Here is a 12,160-nt window from a genome sequence, read left to right as displayed (position 1 = left end):
ATGGCCAGTCGACTCTATTTGGATGCGGATTGATTTCTAACGAGGAGATTGATACTTTTGTTTGGTTGTTCCAAGCATGGCTCGATTGCATGAAAGGAAGTGCTCCACAAGCTATACTTACAGACCAATGTAGTTCAATGAAGGCTGCTGTTGAGAGGGTATTTCCGCATGCTAAACACAGATGGTGTTTATGGCATATCATGAAGAAGATACCTGAGAAGTTAAGTAGTCACAAGAAGTATCAAAACATAAAGTGCAGGTTAAAAAGAGCCGTCTATGATACAACATCTCCAACTGAATTTGATCAAAGTTGGAGCGAGATGTTGGAAAAGTATCCAAAGTTGAGATCAAGTAGATGGTTGAATACATTGTATACAGAAAAACATCATTGGGTGCCTTGTTATGTGAATACAACTTTCTGGGCTGGAATGTCGACTACGCAACGAAGTGAAAGCATGAATGCGTTCTTTGACGGGTATGTTCATTCAAGAACCACATTGTCAGAGTTTGTTGAACAATATGACAACGCTTTAAGAAGCAAAGTTGAAAAGGAACTTAAGGCAGATGCTAGGTATTTTTCAAAAGTTATTCCAACCACAACATCTTATGAAATAGAGGAACAAATGCAAAATGTGTACACTATAGAAAAGTTCCAAGAAATTCAAAAGGAATTGACGAAGAAGATATACTGTGAAATAATTGACGTTCAAGATGAAATCCAAGATGGTATTCAAGTGACAAGATATGATGTACAACAAGAAATTTGGTATTACAGACTACCATTTGTAGAAGATGAAGACGGAAATTCAACAGATGAAGATGCTACAGCAGCTGCAGGTTCAGATCAAGAAGATATTGTTGAAGTAAATAATATACCGACAGTAGAAGAAGGGGAAGAAGACGAACATAATCCAAAAGCTAAAAAAGTTATGAAGCATGTTGTTTTTAAGGTTTGGTATGAAAAGGATGAATGCAAAGTGAAGTGCAGTTGTTGTATGTTTGAGTTTCGAGGATTGCTTTGTACTCATGCGTTGTATGTGTTACTCCGTAACAAAGTAACCTCAATTCCAGAACGTTACATTTTAAGGAGATGGAGAAAAGATGTGAAATTAGCTCATTCAAAGGTGTCTTTGAGTTCTGATAGTTGGCAGCTAACTCCCGAGGAAAAGCGTTATAAGGAGTTATGTGATTACTTTGCAGAGCTTGTCGATATAGCATCTCGAGATGATGATGAATGCAATGATATAAAAAAATGGATAGGCGAACAGTTGAAACTTGTAACTGAAAAAGTTCCAAATACCGCGAAGGAAGTGATTCATACAGAAGTGAACAACGTTATAGAAGTACAAAACCCGCGTGTTGTTCCTACGAAAGGCAGGCCATGTAAAAACACCTCGAAGCCTAAGGTATACAGAAAAAAGAAAGCAAACAAAGGAAAAGAAAATACTGAGGTATGGTATTGCTGATCTATTTGTGCGCATATTTTTATTATCATTCATTACTGAGTTATATGTTTGTTTTGTAGGTTTTGCAAGAAGTGCCGACGCAACAAAACATAATGAGTACAGTTCAAACCAGAAATATCAACCCAATTCATGAACAATATCATCAGTATCAAGTAAGAATATATGAATGGTGTTCCATCTTATTATGTTCAAATGCATTCCTTTTTTTTTTATTATACTAGTTGATAGTTATGAATTTGTCAATCAGTTCGAAATCATTTAAAAATTTGGGCATAGCAAAAATCTTCATCTAATGGAGTTAAACTTGCAGCTTCATACAGTTGGACAATTTCAAAATACCCAAAATATGCAGTTTGGAGTATCGCAGAGTTACATAGGTGGATATTCGGGTGTGCCTCACATTTCACCTTACAGGCACGTGATAGACGCATTTATGTGTCTAATATAGCTCATTTGTATATATTGTTAGTGCTCAATTTTGTACTTATTTGGTTATTTTATTTATTTGTAGGTGTTTTTAGAAGAATAAGGATTTGCGGCGAAATTGGCTGAAAATGCGGCGTTTGGACCTCCGTTGATAGAGTACCGGAAGCGCCCCAGAAGTGTACCGGAAGTACCCCAGAAATACCCCGGAGGAACCCCGGAAAAAGTGCGGAAAATGCCCCAGAGGACACTTGCTATACGGATCCTTGATTTTGGATAAGGGGTAACCTAATTACTAAGGGGTGACCCATTTCCAGGCAGCTGCTAAAGGGAGACCAGCCACAGATAAGGGGAGGTCAACTTCTCAAATTTAAAAGCAAATTTTGGCGGGAAAATGCATGCATCGTCTGGCAGATTTTGGTTCGATTATTGGAGGAGTTTTAATGCGATTAAACACCGGAAATCAATTGGGATAATCCTGTTAGACCTAAACAGACCCTATGCAAGTGATTGGGCTGATCGAATTGGGCTGGAATGGCCGTGAGAAGCGATCAAAGTCCAAACAGAATATGTGTTCTCTGTGAAGTTTTCAAATATATTTAGAGATTCTGGGAGAGTTTTACGTTGAAGTAAAGTGTATCTAGTCTTGTTTAAGGATTAGGAGAATTTTGGAGCGTAAGAAATTGCCAGAAGACGCGTACAAAGCAACAGAAAAGAGATTTCTCTCTCAACTGCACGTGAAGAAAAAAGGGAGATAAACTCGGATTTAATCGAGTTATTTGGACCCTATTGGTATATAAAGGCTGGTGGGAAGTGAGAGAAAGTTTTATCAAGAGTTAGGGGTCGATTGGGAGGCCAGCAGAGAGGCGCAGGAGGAGTTGCAGGAATTGTACCTTCTGCTGCTGCTGCCATTAACAAAGCTCGAAGAACACGAAGAACACACCAGCATAGACAGTCGTTTATCAACAGTGTCAACGACTAGCATCCGAGGGTCTTAAAACAGCAGCGTCAACAGCAGCCGTGAGGTATCGTTTTTACAGCAGTGGTATTCTATCGTTTTTCTCTGGACGCTTAAAGAGGGTCGTAGTTTCACTGTATTATATTTTTCACTCTTTTAATCATATTTTGAGCATCAAGTATGTATTTTAAGAACATGATTATTATGAGTAGCTAAACCCCAATACTGGGATGATGGAGGAAGCTGTTTTTCAGCCATGTGGTTATTTAAATAATTCTTAATTCACTTTTTGCACCGATTTTAATTGATTTATGATTTCAATTAATTACTTGTGATTTTGTTTGATGGAACATGCTTAGTCCTAGGGATTCTTGATGTTCCATGCTTATCATATACAAGTAATATTTTATGGAATCTAATTTGGCAAAGATAGAGTTAATACTTGTTTTATTTTGAGCTATAATCGCCTAGAATTATTTTCTAAGCCACTTGAATATGAAACACATTGGAATCCTGAGTCCTGGTTCCTCTTGATCTTGTGACATATTGTGTATATATTTTTGTTTTAAAAATCTTTTCAAGTCCGAGCATCGAATCCGTATTTACCGCAATCGAATTACTACAACAAAATGGCGCCGCCGACGCGGACTTGTATATAGATTTGTTTTTAGGTTTAATTTTTTTTATTTATTTATTATTATTTGTTCCTTTTTACGTTTCTTTTTGTGTCTTTGATTTACAGGTTCGAAGTGGAATACTAAGGACTTGGGAACAAAAAGCTTAAAGCTAAAAGCTAAAAGCTAAAAGAGAAAAAAGACATAATTTTTTTTAGGATTTAATTTTATTTTTATTATTATTTTTATTTATTTTTGTATATAGCTTTTATATATTTTTTTTTAGAATTTGTAAATAGGCTTTATTTTTCATAATTTTTGTAATTTTTGGACTTTTTATTTGGACTTTATTCTGGACTTTGGACATTATTTTTAAAACCCCTACGGAAGGGTTATAAATTAAAAAAAAATTAAATACAAACTGTTTGCAGGGAAGGACGACGATTACTATATCGTCTCGGCCCCTCGGGTTCGCACACGGCATAGGAGTCGTGGCCCGAGTCGACAACAACGGTTCATCGCCCGTCTGGTACGGGAGGTAAGTCCAACCGAAACACCCGCGAATCTCCTGCAAGCGGGTTACTGTCTGCCTTAAGGTGATAATTGTTTGAGGACGAACCGGACTGTTTTTAATTTCCTAGTAAAGGGCAAGGCCTGGCCAAATCAAGATAAGGACTCGGATTTCATCACCGTTTCCTTCTTGCCCGCCTTAGGAAAACGAAACCAAACGCGAACCTAAGCCTAAAATTTTGAATAGAACGAGACCAATAGGGTAACGAGCTTAATAGGAAACTCGTTCGAAAAATATTGGTTGCTCTTTAAGCACATTTCAAAGTTCATGATGGTTTCTGTGAGTTGAATGCGTGACTGCGCCGCCTTGTGATAGCGGTGAGGCCTTGGGTATCAAAGCTCCACTGAGCTTCCCTCGCCTCGATTCAACTTACATTAGCTCGGATTGATTCCAGAGGGGTGTGCTCAAATTATAACGAATTCCTTTTCGAAGGAATAGAAGCTGGTCTAGAAAACAATCTAAGTGGAGCCATCATGCTTTTTGTTTGCTAGAAATATTTAGGTTTGTTTTGGTGGAGTCGAGTCGGCCTTGTTTGTGATTGTGTAGAATTCCCCTGCAATTAAGAATGTCGAACTGGTATGATAGAAGCCAATACAATGAATATCGACCTGAATTTGAATATGGACATCATCAGTATTATGACCATAGTGAGAATAGTGGTTGGGGACGCCAACCTTTTCAAGGTTATGGTTCATACCATGGTGATCCCAATTACTATCCGCACGCGCATCAGTCATACGAGCAAGAAGATTATAGTACTAGTTCTTCGTCTCTAGAGGATACAATCAAACTATTGAAAAGTAGTCCTTATTATGATCCTTCAGTTCCTATTCCTTCTCTAGAAGAGACTCTTAGGAATTTAGCTGAGTCATCACGTCAGTTAGCTGAATCGACGTATAAATTAGATGAGGTGAATAACGTAGATATGGACGAAAGAACTGCAACAACAACTGAATCTGTAGAAGATATCCTCAATAGATTAACTCAAAACTTAGATCCTACACTAAGGGATCTTTCTTTGGAAGAGACCCTTGAGAGGATAGCTGAGTCGACACGTAGACTTGAGTTAGAGACGAACGAAAGTATTGCTCGAAATAACTTGAATTGCCAATATAGTGTATCCAATAATACCCTTGAGAATGAAGATACTTTTTCACATAATCAAGATAACGAGGTTATAATTGGTAACACTACTTATTTAGATAAGGTTCAATCATCTTCGTACTATTATGATGATGAGGATAGTAGTGATGAAGAATCTGAAATATGTAGGCATAGTAATCAGGAATCTAGTAATCCAATTGAGCTTTATAATGATTATATTATTTCTAGTTCAAATCCAAATAATTATTATGATTATTCACCTATTCAAAAGGACGAGGATTTGATTAGGGATTCCACCGTTTTAGACGATGTAGTATGTCCTGTTTACGAATCCGATAAAGGTTTAGAGGAACCGGTTTATCTTGAGACTACTGTTTTCGAGTCGAACGATTTAGAAACTGTAATCGATGATGGTTTCGAGGAACGGTTTTACCCTGAGAATACTGTTTCAGAGTCGTACGATTTAGAAACAATAGTCTTAGATGAACTCGTAGAGATTAATGAGGATACACTGCAATATTACAACTTAGAAGAATCAATTGCTCATTTTCAGGAATCTGATGACCTAGAAATTAGGGAGATTGTGGCTAGTCTAACTAGAGACACTGAAAACTCTAAGTTTGGGGGTGATTATCACTTTCCTAGTGCTTTACCTTTAACTCTCAGAAAGTCCCCTCACATAGGACGTGATATCCATGCCTCAACCATCTTACAAGATTATCTTCATACTAGGTTTCCCGAACCTAATGATGTCATGAAAAAAGTTCAGTCGTTAGAAACCCATCCTCTGGTTGATGTGGTTTGCCCAGGCTATGATACCCAGATTGACTTTGTTTTCCCACCAAATAGTTTTCTTCCAATTGTGGGAACGTATAGATTTCAAATGTGTTACTTATTAAGTTCTGAGACTAAGCCTAAGTACTTTAGGAAATTAGAATCGACACATTTGTTTCAGAATGACCACTACTCTGACTGTGGTCAACTATGTAAGTCATACCTAATTGACTTAGAGGATCCTAAATTATTTAGGTTATTTTGTGATTCCAGATTCTTATCTGAGTTTTTCCAGACTCTAGGACCTAATAATTTGAATCCTACCTATGAGGAAATGCATCCGAGGAAAATAGTCTATTTAGACCCCTTCATAGAACCTGAACCTGAACCGCAATTAGCGATAGTTATCCAGAAACTAGGTAAGGGCATGCTAGTCTTGTACATTTTCTTGGTTCACTGCAATTTCCTTTTGTCAGCTCTTTTTGGTTTTAAAGACCCACAGTTATTCCGGCTATTGTTATACGGTTCGAGTTGACTAAACCTTTTCTATGTCTGGCTGAAGACTTTAAACTTAGCACTTCTTGGGAGGTAACCCAAACTCATGCAACCAGGTAATATCTTTCCTTAACTCTTTTTCTTCGAATGGTAATAGTTTCTCCTTGTTCATGTTTTTAATTTTATCTTTAGAACATTGAGGACAATGTTAGGTTTAAGTTTGGGGGTATGGGAGAAACTTTTTAGTTGCAATAAATAAACTCCAGAGCCTAGAAATTTATGCCTATTGAGGATTGCACTAACTAATCTAAGTGGATGGAAGCATTTTGATTGTAGGAGTTTGAGGAACCAATCTGATTAGATGGAAACATCTAAAGAGTCTATTCATAAAAGCACAGAGCTCAGGTGTTAGAAATAACATGATAGTTTCACCATATCTCGTTGAGTCCTTTTCACTTCTATTTTTATTTTATTTTGTTTTTAAACTATGTTTCTCTAAGTGATAGGTGGGGCCCACGATTCAAGTTGTTACCAATGCTAGGGTGAATTAGAGTGATTGAGATACCATGAAAAAAAAAGTTGAAAAAGAAAAAGAGATGAAAAAAAAAAGATGAAAAAAAAATGGTAGTTACCAAAAAGTAGAAAAAAAAAAAAAAATTTGAGACCAGACCATTTGACCAAAAGGAATAAATTCAATAAAGTCGACCACTGGTACCCTTGTATATGCCAGTTGTGTTGACCTAGAGTTAGGTTATCGACCACTGGTACCCTTGTATATGCCAGTGTGTTGATATTAGTCAGACTAGTATCTCAATCCATTAGGATAGGTTCATTTTGGCGGAGGCCTTCAGACAGATATGGGAAACGTCGTTCACTTAGTAAACATCAAAACCATCTATGTTTTCTATATCCATCTTCTTGATCTATCCATGTGATTAGTTTTGACTCCGAATATGATGTCCATAGTGCAACTATCTGAGTAGAGCTCTGTCACTTTATATGAATTTTAGTATGCTTGAGTGCAAACTCGTGTACAGCAATTGGAATTTCGCATCAGGGTACTTCTTCCTGTAGTCAATAAGTATGCCAACCAAGGAGATTCTTTAGTGCCTTCCAAGGTTCTGCGTAGATAGCTAAGGTCTGGAGTACAAGTTTTGTGGGTATATCTCTGGTAAGCCCTCCCGAGACTATAACTCGGCCACTAGGGCCACCTACGGGTTTAAAGGCTTATTGCATACGCTAAATGCAATCGACGATGCCTGCGACAGTGAGTTAGGATTTTATTTTGTAGTTTTGATTTGCTCGGGACTAGCAAATAATAAGTTTGGGGGTATTTGATAGACGCATTTATGTGTCTAATATAGCTCATTTGTATATATTGTTAGTGCTCAATTTTGTACTTATTTGGTTATTTTATTTATTTGTAGGTGTTTTTAGAAGAATAAGGATTTGCGGCGAAATTGGCTGAAAATGCGGCGTTTGGACCTCCGTTGATAGAGTACCGGAAGCGCCCCAGAAGTGTACCGGAAGTACCCCAGAAATACCCCGGAGGAACCCCGGAAAAAGTGCGGAAAATGCCCCAGAGGACACTTGCTATACGGATCCTTGATTTTGGATAAGGGGTAACCTAATTACTAAGGGGTGACCCATTTCCAGGCAACTGCTAAAGGGAGACCAGCCACAGATAAGGGGAGGTCAACTTCTCAAATTTAAAAGCAAATTTTGGCGGGAAAATGCATGCATCGTCTGGCAGATTTTGGTTCGATTATTGGAGGAGTTTTAATGCGATTAAACACCGGAAATCAGTTGGGATAATCCTGTTAGACCTAAACAGACCCTATGCAAGTGATTGGGCTGATCGAATTGGGCTGGAATGGCCGTGAGAAGCGATCAAAGTCCAAACAGAATATGTGTTCTCTGTGAAGTTTTCAAATATATTTAGAGATTCTGGGAGAGTTTTACGTTGAAGTAAAGTGTATCTAGTCTTGTTTAAGGATTAGGAGAATTTTGGAGCGTAAGAAATTGCCAGAAGACGCGTACAAAGCAACAGAAAAGAGATTTCTCTCTCAACTGCACGTGAAGAAAAAAGGGAGATAAACTCGGATTTAATCGAGTTATTTGGACCCTATTGGTATATAAAGGCTGGTGGGAAGTGAGAGAAAGTTTTATCAAGCGTTAGGGGTCGATTGGGAGGCCAGCAGAGAGGCGCAGGAGGAGTTGCAGGAATTGTACCTGCTGCTGCTGCTGCCATTAACAAAGCTCGAAGAACACGAAGAACACACCAGCATAGACAGTCGTTTATCAACAGTGTCAACGACTAGCATCCGAGGGTCTTAAAACAGCAGCGTCAACAGCATCCGTGAGGTATCGTTTTTACAGCAGTGGTATTCTATCGTTTTTCTCTGGACGCTTAAAGAGGGTCGTAGTTTCACTGTATTATATTTTTCACTCTTTTAATCATATTTTGAGCATCAAGTATGTATTTTAAGAACATGATTATTATGAGTAGCTAAACCCCAATACTGGGATGATGGAGGAAGCTGTTTTTCAGCCATGTGGTTATTTAAATAATTCTTAATTCACTTTTTGCACCGATTTTAATTGATTTATGATTTCAATTAATTACTTGTGATTTTGTTTGATGGAACATGCTTAGTCCTAGGGATTCTTGATGTTCCATGCTTATCATATACAAGTAATATTTTATGGAATCTAATTTGGCAAAGATAGAGTTAATACTTGTTTTATTTTGAGCTATAATCGCCTAGAATTATTTTCTGAGCCACTTGAATATGAAACACATTGGAATCCTGAGTCCTGGTTCCTCTTGATCTTGTGACATATTGTGTATATATTTTTGTTTTAAAAATCTTTTCAAGTCCGAGCATCGAATCCGTATTTACCGCAATCGAATTACTACAACAGCAGGTTGTTAATGTTGCACCTCAACAATTGGATAACATATGTTATGCACCTACATACGGCGGATTTCAACTACATGAAGGATCACAAGAAGCTAATGTCTATCACCTTGCATCGTATCCGGAGCACCGTTACAGGCCACTCTAAGGAGATGCGCTTTGCATAATGATGAAGTTTTAAATGAATGTTTTGTTTTTGAAGTTGACATCTACTGGAGACTAATATTACATGTTCCATCTACTGGAGACTAATTTTTTGGGTCAACTTCCCATAAGTTTGTGCTTTATAATTTCCAATAGTGTGGAAGTTTAGTTATGTATGACTCTGTATAACCAGTCTACTGGAAACTCACATTACATGTTTCATCCCTCTGGATTTTTTGGGATAAATACTACTGTTGTTTTCTGCTACTGTTGGGTAACTATCTTAGTTGAAGTATTTTCGTTTTAAGTTGGCTGTTAGTCATTAACTACTACTGTTGTTTTCTGCTATTATGGTTCATTCAATGACCAACCAAACCCTTAAATAGATGTCATAATACTTAACAGTAATTGCTAAAAAAAATAAAATCTTCGAAAAATATAAAATTATCATTTCAGAACTGATAATGAATTACATTCGAAGTCTTGTCTTCTTACGAGTATAAGGTTGTTCAATTGACAGTTGCTTTCGTTATTGTAATTACTTAACCAACAAATAAAATAATTGATAGACTGAGATTCAAATATTAGTTTGGTCGACAGATTCAAGATGTAATTCAGGTTCTCAGTAACGCATAATGTGTCAATTCCTAGCTCAGCCAAAACAGCATCAAGTTCTGCAAGTTCCTTTTCCTTCAACTCCTTCTTTGAAAGCTTCCTTTCTGCTCCTTGGGTGGAAAAGGTGCCTGGGTCATCTTCACCACCGGATCAACATGTACAAATCAAGACCATCATCTTCACTTTCACTTTCCTGGAAATTTAGGCAAGTGTTTAACAATTATGAGACGTTGTGCAAGAGTAATTTACAAAAACATGCCATGACTAATAGAAAAAATATTGTGCACTAACATCATATAACAGTCATGATTATTTCCATCTTGCTTCATCAATAAATAGCACAAGTCGGAGTGAACAAATTGTTTTACATATTACTTCGCAGTCTTAAAACGTTATTCCAAACAAATGAACATAACCGATGAAGTCTGCATCCCTTTCACATCAAGTTAATTAATTTTGACATGGTGCATTGGCAATAAGCATTAAAGACAGCTTTAAAAGCAAACACAACAGCATGTTAAGGCCCTGCAAATGGGTATTCCTGCTGAGATCACAACATCATCATACCTTCTAATCTAAATAATCAAATTCTCAAAAACTCTGACAATGGGAACTTTAGTAAATACATAAATGCATCTATAGGAACCTAACTTAACTCATCATATGAAACTCCCCCATTCAGTTATATCTAGAGGTCTTCTAAGTTCTAACTAAACAAGTTTTTAATCTAAACAGGTCTTTTCATTAATCTGATAAAAGTCTAAACCAAGTTTTCCTTACTTGATAGCAGCCTTAATCGGACTGTATGTCTCCTTCTTCTCAAGCACAGAGACATCAATAGTAGGAACATGAAAAACTATTCCAGTTAACTTACCATTTAATGCATGTAGCACCTTTCCAACAGCCTGTGCAAATATATATGAAAGGTTAGATGCAGCCTGCTAGCAAAGCATAAATAAACTTTAAAAGCAAAAGATTCAAATCATTTAAGAAACAACTTCAATCCCCCTTAATGTAAAACAATTAAGCCATCACAAACCAATTCATTAACAGTAAGGGAGCAAGGAAATCTGCGGTTCAACTGGCATAGACACAACGTTTGAGATTCGAGGCTTCAATTCTGCAAAAATAGGAAACTAAAAAAGTGAAATTAAACAATTAATATAAATTAGACAACACAAGAAGATTATATTCCTCTAATTTATTTCAAGAAAATAATCAGTGGATGAAAATAGAATGAATGAAAAAAAATATAGGGGTGTTGAAGAACAGAGACCGAGATGTAGAAAATACAACGAAATTGAAATTGAACGAGTCTACATCAAACAATCGATTCTAAATGGACGATTTCTCTTCTTATTTCTTCGATTTCACTCTTAAGTACTTAGATCTGGAGATTTAAAGTAAAAGTTTTGAAGAAAAAAAAATCATAACAACAACTGTTCTTCTTCCATAGATTTGACGATTTGTATGAACTCTAATTTTCTTCTAAATTTTTTGATTTGAAACGAGGACGAACCCTACTTTTGTTTTCACTTCTCTGTTCTTTTTCTCTAAGCGGTATCAAAAGATTTCTGTTGGAGAGAGAGACAATGAAAGAGAAAGAGGTAAAGTAAAAGTAGAATCCTAGATCTGAAATCTAACGGACAACATATATTAAGACTTATTAAAATTAAATGAACGGATGCAACAAAGAGACATGTTTCTGATTTTTGTCAGAAAAAATCGGACGCATTTTGAGAGGATCTCTCCTCCACGTCGACGACACGTATGCGACACATCAGCTCGGTTTTGGGCTGGTTTAATTTCTCGGTTCGTAAAGAATTATTGTTAAAACTATTGGCATGGAATTAAATATTTTCTCCGTTCTTTTTTAATAGGTTGGTTTTGTTTTTATCGAAATTTAAAAAAATTAAGAGAACTAATCATTGAAAGTGGTTCTTATGACACTTGTCGATAAAAGAAGTGGAGTGAAATGGTCTCCGTGACACTTGTTAGCAAAAGAAGTAAAGTGAAGTGGTCCGCATGACATTTGTCATCAAAAGAAATTAAAGAGAAAAATGTTCCCAAAAAAT

The 12,160-nt window shown here is 36.7% G+C and overlaps 1 protein-coding gene and 1 long non-coding RNA gene across 3 annotated transcripts in view; one reads left to right on the top strand and one right to left on the bottom strand.

Annotated features, from left to right (window-relative positions):
• Nucleotides 1–1,728, top strand: part of LOC113324836 (protein FAR1-RELATED SEQUENCE 4-like) — a 2,807-nt gene extending 1,079 nt beyond the window's left edge. Inside the window, exons 3-5 of the mRNA XM_026573123.1 lie at nucleotides 1–1,406; nucleotides 1,526–1,618; nucleotides 1,714–1,728. The exon at nucleotides 1–1,406 is cut by the window's left edge and continues 1 nt beyond it. Coding sequence (XP_026428908.1) covers nucleotides 1–1,406; nucleotides 1,526–1,618; nucleotides 1,714–1,728 — 1,514 coding nt within the window. The remainder of the gene's footprint in view (nucleotides 1,407–1,525; nucleotides 1,619–1,713) is intronic.
• Nucleotides 1,729–9,961: 8,233 nt separating this feature from the next.
• Nucleotides 9,962–11,633, bottom strand: LOC113320817. 2 transcript variants are annotated; one of them, XR_003346309.1, is made up of 4 exons: nucleotides 11,362–11,633; nucleotides 11,125–11,205; nucleotides 10,960–10,990; nucleotides 9,962–10,278 (listed from the first exon to the last, which is right to left on the bottom strand). It is a non-coding gene; the product is annotated as an uncharacterized LOC113320817 (long non-coding RNA). The 2 variants fall into 2 exon arrangements; XR_003346308.1 differs by having other exon boundaries at nucleotides 11,125–11,633.
• Nucleotides 11,634–12,160: the final 527 nt, after the last annotated feature.

This window comes from Papaver somniferum, chromosome 11 (genome assembly GCF_003573695.1).
Source record: "Papaver somniferum cultivar HN1 chromosome 11, ASM357369v1, whole genome shotgun sequence".
Classification (NCBI taxonomy): Eukaryota; Viridiplantae; Streptophyta; class Magnoliopsida; order Ranunculales; family Papaveraceae; genus Papaver; species Papaver somniferum.
The sequence above is the reverse complement of the archived record's forward strand: the minus strand, read 5'-3'. Positions and strand labels throughout refer to the sequence as shown.